The 16,099-nt window shown below is 41.4% G+C and overlaps 1 protein-coding gene across 3 annotated transcripts in view; it reads right to left on the minus strand.

Moving 5' to 3' along the window:
* Window positions 1-16,099, minus strand: part of LOC117506954 (RNA-binding Raly-like protein) — a 448,208-nt gene that overhangs the window by 5,882 nt on the left and 426,227 nt on the right. For all 3 annotated transcript variants that reach the window (XM_034166639.1, XM_034166632.1, XM_034166646.1), the window contains one exon: window positions 10,163-10,201. In XM_034166639.1, coding sequence (XP_034022530.1) covers window positions 10,169-10,201 — 33 coding nt within the window. In that variant the 3' untranslated portion in view covers window positions 10,163-10,168. The remainder of the gene's footprint in view (window positions 1-10,162; window positions 10,202-16,099) is intronic.

Genomic DNA, 16,099 nt, shown 5'->3' on the forward strand with positions numbered 1-16,099 from the left:
GAATCGGCCCAAGGACAGATCCCTGCGGCACTCCACAGCACAGAGGAGCAGTTGATGAGGAAAGGTCCCCAATCATGACAGAAAAGCTCCTTTCAGCCAAATATGATCTAAACCACTCAAGTGCAATACCATGAATGCCAATAAAATGTTCCAACCGGGAAACAAGTACTGTGTGATCCACAGTATCAAAGGCTGCTGTGAGGTCCAACAGAACCAGCACAGCAGGATTCCCTGCATCCACCGACAGAGTAATATCATTATGAACTTTTAAAAGTGCTGACTCAGTGCTGTGTCGCGATCTAAACCCAGACTGGAATTTTTCAAGGATGAGATTGTCTTCTTTAAATGATTGTAACTGTAAAAAGACAACCTTTTCTAAAACCTTAGATAGAAATGGCAGATGAGAGACAGGTCTAAAATTGGATAAAACTGATGAGTCCAGGTGAGGTTTTTTAAGAAGAGGTCGAACCACAGCATGTTTAAAAGCAGCTGGAACAGACCCTGATCTAAGGTAAGCATTGATAAAAGTTAGGAGACCCGCCCCAACAGTATTAAAAGCCTCCTTCAGCACCTCAGCTGAAACAACATCAAAAGGACAACTTGTGGATTTTATGTGTTTTACAACATCAGCGAGAGATGCAAAAGAAATGGGCTCAAACTGTTCGAGCACAGCAGAATGTGCACGAGGAGCAGACAACTCAACATTACAGTTCTGATCAGCGTTCTGTCTGACTGATGAAACCTTATCAATAAAAAACTGAAGAAACTCCTCACAGGTTGTGGTTGTAGCGTCCAACAAAACAGAGGTGTGTGGATTTACAACTGAGTTTATAGTCTGAAATAACACACTGGGACGATGACAACTGCTCGAAATAATATGAGACAGATATTGTGCTTTTGCCTCCTTCACAGCCTTCTGACAGTCAGTTAGACTGTCCCTCAGAAAACCCAGAGACACCTGCAGTTTGTCCTTTTTCCATTTTCTCTCCGCCCGTCTGAATGAACATCCTCTGAGGCCGGTGATTCCATAATTTTTGCCAGGGGTTGTACAAGACTTGGGCACAGCGCCAAAGTGGATTGAAAAAATAATGCTTAGGCAGAAACCAAGGCAGCACAATCTGTTGTGCTGCCTTGGTTTCTGCTCAGTTCCCCCCGAGACGCCACATCACAGAGCTGATTCCACACACTTGTCAGCAATCGCCATCACCTGTATTTAAACCCCGGTCCTGCCTCTCCACAAACGCCAGAAACTCAGCTTTGCTTGTGTGGTACCTGGCCTCTGTACTTTCTCTGTGAAGTATTCTTAATGTTTTCCTCTGTGATCAGTCTTTGCACTTTTTGACCTCTCTGTTTTTTGTTTTTGTGTGGCCTGGTCCTGGTTCTGGTTCCACTCATTCCCTGGTCCAAGTATTCACGCCGTCAGGCATCCTATTCAAGTCGGCGTCTCCCTGCCCTGGTGTCTGCTTACTAGACTTTGTGCAATATTATCTTATTCATTATTGTAAAGTGCTTTGAGATTCTGATGCAGGTGGAAAAGCGCTATATAATTGCAGTCCATTTATTCTGTTACACAATAAATTATTTGGTTTTTTTCATTTTTGGTCCTGACTTTGTTCTCTGATCTTATTGTAACAGCTTCTGTCTTCTCGTTAGCTCTGTGTCAGAGATTCACTGTGGGCAGGACTCAGGTAGCTACTCTATATGCTCATGTTCACGCACGCCCACACACACACACACACACACACACACACACACACACACACACACACACACACACACACACACACACACACACACACACACACACACACACACACACACACACACACACACACATATACATGTGCAACAGTGAACCAGGTGATCTTCCCTGAGGTAAATTTTGGGCTTAACCAAATGGTAGTAGTTTGGCAGAGGATTATTCTGGCCTGTTACTGTGGCTCGTGATTAAACCTCTCTAAACCAGATTATAGTCCCCCTTGTGGTTTTAATGAATAAATTTGTATTTAAAGCTGTTTTTTTCCCATTATTATTATAGAAGATCAGCATCAGTAACAATGTACAGTTAGTTCATGGTAAAAGCTTTTGGCCATGCATAATACCATGACGCATACCATTGTTGGTACATTTTCAATTTGATTCCCATGTTGCATGTCTGTAACCTTGTGGCATAATAGATATAAAAGTGTGTTGAGTGAATACATACAGGTGAAATTAAATTCAAATAGATTTGTGTGTAAATAGCATATCTTAAATACTACATCAGGGTATATACCTGGGACACAAAACAGACTCGGCTAAAGTCTAAGCAGGGGGTAGTTCTTTCGCTGTTCTACCCCCACTGACAACGAAGGCTTAAAACAAATATTCTTATTCCAACAAACATCTCAACGAGGCTACCTTGGCTTCAACCCAAATGTGTCTTTTAATGTGGGCTTCAGGCACTGTTTTATAAATGAGACATCTGCAAAGGAAGACAAAGTGAAAAAACGAGTTGTTTTAGAATTAAACTTTTTCCTCTCGTACATGGAAACTTCATTCTCTAATGAACAAAGTTGCCTTTTGGTATTTTCTTAGCTGTTTAAGGAGGAAAAAAAATTAAGTGGATGTTGGAACAGCAGAGTACAGCTCATAAACACTGCTCAGGCCCCTTGCTAGGAAGCGTCAGCCAGCGCCGAGCTAACTGATGATGTGGCTGCATCATTACCCACAAACCCTGAGAGGAGGAGAGGCAGCAAACGCTTTACCTTTAGGTTCTGGTATTCAGACGCTTTTTTCCTTCAAAATTCAATTAGACGGATGCTGTTTATGACCAGTTCTGGGCCATTGGAATGCCATTATTGCTGCCGTCGTCAAATTCAACATTAGCGGCCCTTCAGTGGAGCTGGTCTTCCAAATGTCACAGAGCTTACAAGGAACAGGAGATGATGATAAAAGAATGTTTAGAGATGCTCAAGATGCGGTTCACTGGTTATGCTTTTTATGAAGACCAACTCCGGAAGCTTCAGGTTGTGGTTCTCATCTTCTCAAGGCACATGGGATTTATGTCCGAACTGACATTTGGATTTCATAAACCCTGGCACTGCTCCATTTCACCCGTTTCTGCAAGCTTTCAGAATACGGACGCAAATATGGATGAAGTGACAGCAGAGTGTGGACAGAAGGCTTCAGCCATATCCACAATTAACATAGAACATAAATGAGCCTTTAGTATGGTGGCTGAGAAAGTCCACAACACTTATTATTCAACAGCGGATAACTGCATCAAAAACATCTTGCAAACACAGAGAACACAAATATAACCTACAGCACATGCAAAAATTTAACTTGATAACATGTCGGCTGCAAATGCACACAGTGCATGGAAAAGCACAGACACGCTGCAAAGAGCCACAACACAACACAAGTACCAGCAACACAAAACAGGACTTTTACTGATGGACTGGTACTCTGTTATCATTGGGCGAACTCACATACCTGGTTGTCAAAGCTGATTAAATTTATTGATCTATTTTATTAATGATTTTAGTCTTAAGTCTTATATGTTTGGATTTTATTATTTTATTTTCGTTAAAAAAAAACTGTCAGTGGGAAGTTACTGGGAGACTATAAATTTGAAGCCTCTGGATGCTGTTGGGCTGTCGTGCTGACACATTTGGGACAGTACCTCTGGATTGGCTAAGTGGTGATAGTTCCCATCTTTAAAAGAGAGAACTGTAGAGTGTGTTCCAATTATAGAGGAATCAGACTTCACAGCCTCCCTGGGAAAGCCTATGTCACAGTGCCAGAGAGGAGAGCAGCCAAACATCAGATTCAGGAAGAGGAATTTGGGTTCCTTCCTGGTGATGGAACAGTGGACCAGCATCTCACATTCTCATGGATATTAGACAGGGCTTAAGCATATGCTCAACCAGTATTTTGTATTTTGTGGACTTGGAAAACACCTATGTCCAGGACATCCAAGGTACCTCGTGGAAGGTGCAGGGAGTATGGGTCTGCCAGGACTGTCCACTTGTCACCAATCCTCTTCAAGATGTCCCTGGACAGGATTTCAAGGTGCAGTCAGAAACAGGAGGGTGTCAATGTGGTTCTGTTGACTTCATCAGACAGTGACCTCCAATGTTCACAGGGAAGAGCGTGAAACGAATGGGATGAGGATCAGCAACTCCAAATTTGAGACCAAGGTCAGAAAAGGTTGGATTGTCCGATCTGGGTCAGGGGAGAGTTATTGCTCCAAGTGGAGGAATTCATGTATCTCTGGGTCTTGTTAAGGAGTGGGGGTAAGTTGGAGCGTGAGATTGATAAATGAATCCATGGTATGTCTGAGTTCCTGTGGATGATGTATTGGTGTCGCCGACCGAACGGTCCCCCCTAAAAATTGGTCTGCCCTGCCTTCACTGAATCAAATAAAAAAAAATCAATTTTATTTATATAGCGCCAAATCACAACAAACAGTTGCCCCAAGGCGCTTTATATTGTAAGGCAAAGCCATACAATAATTACGGAAAAACCCCAACGGTCAAAACGACCCCCTGTGAGCAAGCACTTGACAACAGTGGGAAGGAAAAACTCCCTTTTAACAGGAAGAAACCTCCAGCAGAACCAGGCTCAGGGAGGGGCAGTCTTCTGCTGGGACTGGTTGGGGCTGAGGGAGAGAACCGGGAAAAAGACATGCTGTGGAGGGGAGCAGAGATCAATCACTAATGATTAAATGCAGAGTGGTGCATACAGAGCAAAAAGAGAAAGAAACACTCAATGCATTATGGGAACCCCCCAGCAGTCTAAGTCTATAGCAGCATAACTAAGGGATGGTTCAGCGTCACCTGATCCAGCCCTAACTATAAGCTTTAGCAAAAAGGAAAGTTTTAAGCCTAATCTTAAAAGTAGAGAGGGTGTCTGTCTCCCTGATCCGAATTGGGAGCTGGTTCCACAGGAGAGGAGCCTGAAAGCTGAAGGCTCTGCCTCCCATTCTACTCTTACAAACCCTAGGAACTACAAGTAAGCCTGCAGTCTGAGAGCGAAGCGCTCTATTGGGGTGATATGGTACTACGAGGTCCCTAAGATAAGATGGGACCTGATTATTCAAAACCTTATAAGTAAGAAGAAGAATTTTAAGTTCTATTCTAGAATTAACAGGAAGCCAATGAAGAGAGGCCAATATGGGTGAGATATGCTCTCTCCTTCTAGTCCCCGTCAGTACTCTAGCTGCAGCATTTTGAATTAACTGAAGGCTTTTCAGGGAACTTTTAGGACAACCTGATAATAATGAATTACAATAGTCCAGCCTAGAGGAAATAAATACATGAATTAGTTTTTCAGCATCACTCTGAGACAAGACCTTTCTAATTTTAGAGATATTGCGTAAATGCAAAAAAGCAGTCTTACATATTTGTTTAATATGCACTTTGAATGACATATCCTGATCAAAAATGACTCCAAGATTTCTCACAGTATTACTAGAGGTCAGGGTAATGCCATCCAGAGTAAGGATCTGGTTAGACACCATGTTTCTAAGATTTGTGGGGCCAAGTACAATAACTTCAGTTTTATCTGAGTTTAAAAGCAGGAAATTAGAGGTCATCCATGTCCTTATGTCTGTAAGACAATCCTGCAGTTTAGCTAATTGGTGTGTGTCCTCTGGCTTCATGGATAGATAAAGCTGGGTATCATCTGCGTAACAATGAAAATTTAAGCAATGCTGTCTATTAATACTGCCTAAGGGAAGCATGTATAAAGTGAAGAAAATTGGTCCTAGCACAGAACCTTGTGGAACTCCATAATTAACCTTAGTCTGTGAAGAAGATTCCCCATTTACATGAACAAATTGTAATCTATTACATAAATATGATTCAAACCACCGCAGCGCAGTGCCTTTAATACCTATGGCATGCTCTAATCTCTGTAATAAAATTTTATGGTCAACAGTATCAAAAGCAGCACTGAGGTCTAACAGAACAAGCACAGAGATGAGTCCACTGTCTGAGGCCATAAGAAGATCATTTGTAACCTTCACTAATGCTGTTTCTGTACTATGATGAATTGTAAAACCTGACTGAAACTCTTCAAATAGACCATTCCTCTGCAGATGATCAGTTAGCTGTTTAACAACTACCCTTTCAAGAATTTTTGAGAGAAAAGGAAGGTTGGAGATTGGCCTATAATTAGCTAAGATAGCTGGGTCAAGTGATGGCTTTTTAAGTAATGGTTTAATTACTGCCACCTTAAAAGCCTGTGGTACATAGCCAACTAATAAAGATAGATTGACCATATGTAAGATCGAAGCATTAAATAATGGTAGGGCTTCCTTGAGCAGCCTGGTAGGAATGGGGTCTAATAGACATGTTGATGGTTTGGATGAAGTAACTAATGAAAATAACTCAGACAGAACAATCTGAGAGAAAGAGTCTAACCAAATACCGGCATCACTGAAAGCAGCCAAAGATAACAATACGTCTTTGGGATGGTTATGAGTAATTGTTTCTCTAATAGTTAAAATTTTATTAGCAAAGAAAGTCATGAAGTCATTACTAGTTAAAGTTAAAGGAATACTCGGCTCAATAGAGCTCTGACTCTTTGTCAGCCTGGCTACAGTGCTGAAAAGAAACCTGGGGTTGTTCTTATTTTCTTCAATTAGTGATGAGTAGTAAGATGTCCTAGCTTTACGGAGGGCTTTTTTTTTATAGAGCAACAGACTCTTTTTCCAGGCTAAGTGAAGATCTTCTAAATTAGTGAGACGCCATTTCCTCTCCAACTTACGGGTTATCTGCTTTAAGCTGCGAGTTTGTGAGTTATACCACGGAGTCAGGCACTTCTGATTTAAAGCTCTCTTTTTCAGAGGAGCTACAGCATCCAAAGTTGTCTTCAATGAGGATGTAATACTATTGATGAGATACTCTATCTCACTTACAGAGTTTAGGTAGCTACTCTGCACTGTGTTGGTATATGGCATTAGGGAACATAAAGAAGGAAACATATCCTTAAACCTAGTTACAGCGCTTTCTGAAAGACTTCTAGTGTAATGAAACTTATTCCCCACTGCTGGGTAGTCCATCAGAGTAAATGTAAATGTTATTAAGAAATGATCAGACAGAAGGGAGTTTTCAGGGAATACTGTTAAGTCTTCAATTTCCATACCATAAGTCAGAACAAGATCTAAGATATGATTAAAGTGGTGGGTGGACTCATTTACATTTTGAGCAAAGCCAATTGAGTCTAATAATAGATTAAATGCAGTGTTGAGGCTGTCATTCTCAGCATCTGTGTGGATGTTAAAATCGCCCACTATAATTATCTTATCTGAGCTAAGCACTAAGTCAGACAAAAGTTCTGAAAATTCACAGAGAAACTCACAGTAAGGACCAGGAGGACGATAGATAACAACAAATAAAACTGGTTTTTGGGACTTCCAATTTGGATGGACAAGACTAAGAGTCAAGCTTTCAAATGAATTAAAGCTCTGTCTGGGTTTTTGATTAATTAATAAGCTGGAATGGAAGATTGCTGCTAATCCTCCGCCTCGGCCTGTGCTACGAGCGTTCTGGCAGTTAGTGTGACTCGGGGGTGTTGACTCATTTAAACTAACATAATCATCCTGCTGTAACCAGGTTTCTGTAAGGCAGAATAAATCAATATGTTGATCAATTATTATATCATTTACTAACAGGGACTTAGAAGAGAGAGACCTAATGTTTAATAGACCACATTTAACTGTTTTAGTCTGTGGTGCAGTTGAAGGTGCTATATTATTTTTTCTTTTTGAATTTTTATGCTTAAATAGATTTTTGCTGGTTATTGGTAGTCTGGGAGCAGGCACCGTCTCTACGGGGATGGGGTAATGAGGGGATGGCAGGGAGAGAGAAGCTGCAGAGAGGTGTGTAGGACTACAACTCTGCTTCCTGGTCCCAACCCTGGATAGTCACGGTTTGGAGGATTTAAGAAAATTGGCCAGATTTCTAGAAATGAGAGCTGCTCCATCCAAAGTGGGATGGATGCCGTCTCTCCTAACAAGACCAGGTTTTCCCCAGAAGCTTTGCCTATTATCTATGAAGCCCACCTCATTTTTTGGACACCACTCAGACAGCCAGCAATTCAAGGAGAACATGCGGCTAAACATGTCACTCCCGGTCCGATTGCGGAGGGGCCCATTGAAAACTACAGAGTCCGAAATTGTTTTTGTAAAGTTACACACCGATTCAATGTTAATTTTAGTGACCTCCGATTGGCGTAACCAGGTGTCATTACTGCCGACGTGAATTACAATCTTACCAAATTTACGTTTAGCCTTAGCCAGCAGTTTCAAATTTCCTTCAATGTCGCCTGCTCTGGCCCCCGGAAGACAATTGACTATGGTTGCTGGTGTCGCTAACTTCACATTTCTCAAAACAGAGTCGCCAATAACCAGAGTTTGTTCCTCGGCGGGTGTGTCGCCGAGTGGGGAAAAACGGTTAGAAATGTGAACGGGTTGGCGGTGTACACGGGGCTTCTGTTTAGGGCTACGCTTCCTCCTCACAGTCACCCAGTCGGCCTGCTTTCCCGGCTGCTCGGGAACTGCCAGAGGGAAACTAACGGCGGCTAAGCTACCTTGGTCCGCACCGACTACAGGGGCCTGGCTAGCTGTAGAATTTTCCACGGTGCGGAGCCAAGTCTCCAATTCGCCCAGCCTGGCCTCCAAAGCTACGAATAAGGTACACTTATTACAAGTACCATTACTGCTAAAGGAGGCCGAGGAATAACTAAACATTTCACACCCAGAGCAAAAAAGTGCGGGAGAGACAGGAGAAGCCGCCATGCTAAACCGGCGAAGAGCTAGTAGCTGCGCTAAGCTAGCGGATTCCTAAAAACACGCAAAGTGAATAACGTGTAAATAATTTAGAGGTGATTCAGCAGAGGGAGTGCTTTAGTTAAGGCACGTGAAGATAACACTGTGAAACAAATCGTTATCTAGGTAACTAGATCAATCTAACTGCGCAGATTAAACAGCTAACAGATACAGCAAAACACCGCTGTGCTCCGGAACAGGAAGTGATACAATACCGCAGTGAGAGCCAACCACCAGTAGAGGCAAGCAAGAGCCTGCACAGTTGTCATTTCGGATCATCAGCAGCGATTCACCGATTATCAAAACTGCACTCCAGTAATCATCTGTCTCAGCAACAGATATCTGAAGCTTTTGTACAACAATTATTTCCACATAAATTCAGCAGAAACGATGCGATAATCGGTGATTGCTGCCGACGCTCCAAAATGACTCATGCGCAGTGAAGGCAGGGCGGACCAATTTTTAGAGCGGACCATTCGGTCGGCGACACTGACCCACCGTAGTGAACAAAGAGCTGCCAGAAGGAGAGACTTTTGATTTACCGCTTGATAAGCTTTGGATTGTGACCCAAAGAACATGATCATGGATACAAGCAGTATAAATGAAGTTCCTCCGTTGGGTATCGGGGCTTACACTCAGGGACAGGGTGAGAAGCTCAAATATCCAGGAGGGACTCGCAGTAGAGCCGCTGCTTTTTCACATCCAGCTGATGTAGTCCGGACATCTGGTGAGGATGCCCCCTGGTCGTCTCCCAACAGAGGTCTTCCAGGCATGTCCAACTGGCAGGAGGCTTGGGGAAGACCCAAGACATGCTGGAATAATTATATTTCCCAAGTGGCTGGGATCACCTCAGAAGGAGTTAGAGGACATGGCTGAGGATAAAGAAGTTTGGGGTGATCAGCTTAGTCTGCTGCCACCTCAACCAGAACCAAGACTAGCATCAGAAAATGAATGAATGAGTAATTTCATTTGTGGTGGACTTAACGGTCATAAAAGATCCTGCATGCAGAAACCTCCTTCCCTTGAGATGTGGCTGTTTGCAAAGCATGTGTTTTTGCACACATTATGTAACATTTTAAAAGACACATTATCAAATCAAACTGTTGCATGTGTTGGTTACATTTATTCATATTCTCTGTGTTTGTCAATTTGCAAATGTTTTTTCATGTAACTACCGTACATGTTGACGAATTGATGCAAGGCTTTTTGTGCTTGTGTTTTCTGCTTTTGATGCTGTTAATTTGGAAGTGTTGTGGCCTCTCTTGGCCACCGTATATCTGACAAGGACGCCGCAGCAGCTGCTATCAAAAACACAGGGATTTAACAAAGATCCAAAGCGCTTACCTCGTTTCAGTTGTCAATGTCTGATACATGGTTCTCTATCTGAAAAGGGAAAAAAATATAGTTATGATAAAAATAAAAAAAAACCTTTTCAACTGAGCACACGTTGCATTTAATCAATTCTAAAGGTCACTGCTGATATATGCTGAAAAAGAGCAGCCGTGCCAACTGGGGGCACATTCTTTGTGCAACATTATCACAATCTGTGATCAATGTGACCTTCAGGAAACAAATAAATCTTTCCCGCAGTGTTTCTGAAAAATAATCTCATCCATTAGTGAGGACACAAACCTTCATCAAGGATAGTACAACCGCACTCACCCGCTTAATGGCTAATAAATATAATCGGTAAAGTGGCGCCCAATGCATGGCCACCCTGCACAGCTGAGCCTCAGTGAAAGTGATGATAATTGCTCTGATGTCGCTGCTTGAACTAAAAAAAAACGAAGGGGTGAAAAAGTCAAGTAGCTGTATGGTTTTATTAATATGGAGAATAATGTTTTGAGTGCTGCAAGGATATTTAACAAAAGAAAAAAAATCCAGCACAGTCATTCAGTTAAACCAGTAATTCATGAAGTTAATGCACCAGATACTTCAGCAGAAATTAGATCATTTTAGTCTGAATGCTAAATTAAGCTTTGTTTTCAAACAATGAATGCACTAAAAAGAAAGTCACCATGATTTTTTTTTTTTTTTTGTAGACAAGTCTTTTTTTAATATCTTAGCCAGAGGGCCTTCATCAGCTTTAATATTTCTTGTAAAGATCAGTGTTTTGCATTATTTTCTATTTTCCAAGCAACCATTTTAATTAGTCATCATTCTGTGTGGTTACAGGCCATTCATTATATTAAAGCACTTTTTAAAAAGGTAATCGGTCAAATACTTGAACAGAACACTGTAGAAAAACACTAATTGGATCCGTTTTGTTGGAACACCAAATTAAGATTGAGATGATTATACATTCCAAGCACAAAACAGAAGGCACACACACCAATTTAATTAAAAGTTATCCTGTGAGGCTTCATCACGGCGTTGCTTTGCGCCATGCGGCTCCACGGCGGTGCGCGGAACTCCTCTGCACGTCTGTCTCAATGTGCCGAAAAAGTGCTGATGTCCACGTCTTTTCACAATTCCTGTGCTAGTCAGACGACATACCGGATGAAGACAGCGTCCATTTTAGAAATGAACGGCACATTCCACTGTTACAGGAGTTTTTGTCATGGAAAGAGGAGTGGAATTCTGCGCGTCGCGGTGGAGCTGCATGGCGCAAAGCAACGCCGTGATGAAGCCTCACAGGACATGTTGGGGCATGTCCAGCTCATGCTCAATTTCTCGGATAATCACACGACTGAAAAGCAACTGAAATCCACCTGAAAGCCGTCCTGTGAGACCAACACGGAGGTGGTTTTGTGCCGCGTAATGAACGACTCCGTGGCGCGTCCCTCCGCTTTTCTTTCCATGAAAAACACTCCTGTAACAGTGGAATGTGCCGAAAAAGTGCTGATGTCCACGCCTTCTGCCTTTTTGTGAAAATCAGACGACGTCCCGGATCAACAAAGCCTTTACGTTGGAAATGATCTGGTTGTTTCAGCGGGGTTTGAGCCTGTCGATCGGCGCTCGGAGCGCGGCACGCTCTCAGCAGTTGTGGGCGGTCTTTAAACTGTCTGGATCACTCCTTAATCTGTGTAATCCCCATAAAATCGTCCCTGAAAGCCATATTAATTTTCCGAATGGTGTCCACCTGGAGGTCTCTCACAGTTTCTGGAAAAAAATTGATGCAGCAAAGCTCCAAATCCTTCAGACATTTATTCGCAATAAAAAAACGACGAGAGGGGTGGACCAGTGCTCACACAAAGCCTGCTCACAGGCGAATGACGCAACCGACAGGTGTGAAAAAACTCACGCATGCGCACGAAGGTTCAAGCTTGGCTGATGCAATCACACGTGATTCAAATCCATATGGTTTTTGAAAAAAATAAAAAGGTCGGATACTTTTCTAACAGACCTCTTACTTTGTGTCTTATGACATTTCTGTAATTTTCCAATATTCTGTGTGTGACTATAGATCATCTGGCCTTATTTCAATGCAGCCATTTTAAGAAGAAGATTATTGTTTAATTACCCTTACGCATGTTACACTTAACACGTGTTTCCCAAATGCAGTGTAACACCAGCAGGAACACAAGATTGATTGCAGATTGAGGGCCTCGTGTTCACTCCTGCAGGAGGAACCAAACACTACAATCTGTGAATGATTTTTTAAAACAGGTTTACACATTAATCATTAGCCATAACAACCTGTGGGGGTGTTAGACATAAAATGACAAATGACTGTCAGAGTTCATATTCATTATTTAACTTTAACATTGTTTTTAAAGTTTATTGTAAAATACAACAGAGTGTTTTAAAATGTGTTCAGCATCAATCAGAACCATGGACAGCTGCCTTTACAAAGCTCTTCAAGGAGTGTATAATATTATTTGATATATATATATATATATATATATATATATATATATATATATATATATATATATCAATCAATTTTTTTTTATATAGCGCCAAATCACAACAAACAGTTGCCCCAAGGCACTTTATATTGTAAGGCAAGGCCATACAATAATTATGTAAAACCCCAACGGTCAAAACGACCCCCTGTGAGCAAGCACTTGGCTACAGTGGGAAGGAAAAACTCCCTTTTAACAGGAAGAAACCTCCAGCAGAACCAGGCTCAGGGAGGGGCAGTCTTCTGCTGGGACTGGTTGGGGCTGAGGGAGAGAACCAGGAAAAAGACATGCTGTGGAGGGGAGCAGAGATCGATCACTAATGATTAAATGCAGAGTGGTGCATACAGAGCAAAAAGAGAAAGAAACAGTGCATCATGGGAACCCCCCAGCAGTCTACGTGTATAGCAGCATAACTAAGGGATGGTTCAGGGTCACTAGGAACTACAAGTAAGCCTGCAGTCTGAGAGCGAAGCGCTCTATTGGGGTGATATGGTACTACGAGGTCCCTAAGATAAGATGGGACCTGATTATTCAAAACCTTATAAGTAAGAAGAAGAATTTTAAATTCTATTCTAGAATTAACAGGAAGCCAATGAAGAGAGGCCAATATGGGTGAGATATGCTCTCTCCTTCTAGTCCCCGTTAGTACTCTAGCTGCAGCATTTTGAATTAACTGAAGGCTTTTTAGGGAACTTTTAGGACAACCTGATAATAATGAATTACAATAGTCCAGCCTAGAGGAAATAAATGCATGAATTAGTTTTTCAGCATCACTCTGAGACAAGACCTTTCTAATTTTAGAGATATTGCGTAAATGCAAAAAAGCAGTCCTACATATTTGTTTAAAATGCGCTTTGAATGACATATCCTGATCAAAAATGACTCCAAGATTTCTCACAGTATTACTAGAGGTCAGGGTAATGCCATCCAGAGTAAGGATCTGGTTAGACACCATGTTTCTAAGATTTGTGGGGCCAAGTACAATAACTTCAGTTTTATCTGAGTTTAAAAGCAGGAATATATATATATATATATATATATATATATATATATATATATATATATATATATATATATATATATATATATATATATATATATATATATATATATATATATATATATATCAGCTTAGTGGTTAGCACTGTTACCTCACAGTGAGAAGGTCATGGGTTCAATTCCCGCCTGTGGCCTTTCTGTGTGGAGTTTGCATGTTCTCCCCGTGTTTGCGTGGGTTTCCTCTGGGTGTTTTCTATGGGGTTGAGGTCTGGAGACTGGCTAGGCTACTCCAGGACCTTGAAATGTGTTTTTACGGAGCTACTCCTTCATTGCCCGAGCAGTGTATTTGGGATCATTGTCATGCTGGAAGACCCACTCATGTTGCCTCTTCAATGCTCTCACTGATGGAAGGAGGTTTTGTCTTAAAATCTCATGATACATGGCCCCTTTCATTCTTCCCTTAACACAGATCAGTCGTTCTGTCCCCTTTGCAGAAAAACAGCGCCAAAGCATGATGTTTCCACCTCCATGCTTCACAGTAGGTATGGTGTTCTTGGAATGCAACTCAACATTCTTCTTCCTCCAAACATGACGAGTTGAGTTTTTACCAAAATGTTCTATTTTGGTTTCATTTGACCACATGATAATTCTTCCAGTCCTCTTCTGGCTCATCCATATGCTCTCTGGCAAACTTCAGATGGGCCTGGACACGTACCGGCTTAAGCAGGGGGACACGCCTGGCACTGCAGGATTTGAGTCCCTCTCTGCGTAGTGTGTAGCCTTTGTCACTTTGGTCCCAGCTCTCTGCAGGTTCATCAGGTCCCTCCGTGTATTTCTAGGATTGTTGTTCACCGTTCTCATGATCATTTTGACCCCATGGGATGAGATCTTCTGTTGAGCCCCAGATCGAGGGAGATTATCAATGGTCTTGTATGTCTTCCATTTTCTTACAATTGCTCCCACAGTTGATTTATTCACACCAACCTGCTTGACGATTGTAGATTCACTCTTCCCAGCCTGGTGCACATCTACAATTTTCTTCCTGGTGTCCTTCAACAGCTCTTTGGCTTTGGCCATGCTTGAGTTTGGAGTCTGACTGTTTGAGGCTGTGGATAAGTGTCTTTTATACAGCTAACGAGTTCCAACAGGTGCCATTAATACAGATAACAGGTGGAGGACAGAAGAGCTTCTTAAAGAAGTAGTTACAGGTCTGTGAGAGCCAGAAATCCTGCTTGTTTGTGGGTGACCAAATACTTATTTTCCACCATAATTTACAAATAACTTTTTTTAAAAATCCTACAATGTGATTTCCTGGATTTTTTTTTTCTCATTTTGTCTCTCATAGTTGAAGAGTACCTATGATGAAAATTACAGACCTCTTTCATCTTTCTAAGTAGGAGAACGTGCATAATCAGGGGCTGACTAAATACTTTTTGGCCCCACTGTGTGTGTGTGTATATATATATATATATATATATATATATATATATATATATATATATATATATATATATATATATATATATATATATATATATATATATGTGTACATGTATAGTTTTATCATCATTCAGGTAAAGGAAGTTTTGGGACAGCCACTGCTTTACATCACAAATACAATTAAATACAATTAAATAACGATGACAACGCATCACTCCCATTACTCCTCATAGGCAGATAGATTTGCAGATCATCCACATAGCAATAAAAGGACAGGTTGTACTGAGCTATAATTGACCCCAATGGCAAAATGTACAAAGAAAATGGAACAGGCCCAAGAACAGAACCCTGTGGCATTCCACAACACAGAGGAGCAGTTGATGAGGAGAGGTCACAAATCATTACAGAAAACTCCTTTCAGACAAATACGGTCTAAACCACTTAAGTACAGTACCTTGAATGCCAATAAAACGTGCTAATGAGGAAACAGGTACTGTGTGATCCACAGCATCAAAAGCTGCTGTGAGGTCCAACAGAACCAGCACAGCAGGTTTCCCTGCATCCACCTATAACATGATGTCATTATAAAACTTTTAAAAGTGCCGACTCAGTGCTGTGTCATGATTTAAACCTGGATTGGAATTTTTCAAAGATGTCCTGTAATTGTTTTCTAAAAATCACTGTAACTGTATAAAGACAATTTTTTTTAAATCCTTAGACAAAAATGGCAGATGAGACACAGGTCTAAAATTGAATAAAACTGACAAGTCCAGGTGAGGTTTTTTTAAGAAGAGGTTGAACCACAGCATGTTTACATGTAGATGAACAAACACATTCACACTCGCTAACACACCTATGGACAATTTAAAGTTTCCAATCCACCTAACCTGCCTGTTTTTGGATGTGGGAGGATGTCAGAGCACCCATGCAAATACGAGGAGAACATGTAAACTCCACACAGAAAGGCAAACCAAAACATGCAATAACATAATAG

This window comes from Thalassophryne amazonica, chromosome 1, assembly GCF_902500255.1.
Source record: "Thalassophryne amazonica chromosome 1, fThaAma1.1, whole genome shotgun sequence".
NCBI classification, from domain to species: Eukaryota; Metazoa; Chordata; class Actinopteri; order Batrachoidiformes; family Batrachoididae; genus Thalassophryne; species Thalassophryne amazonica.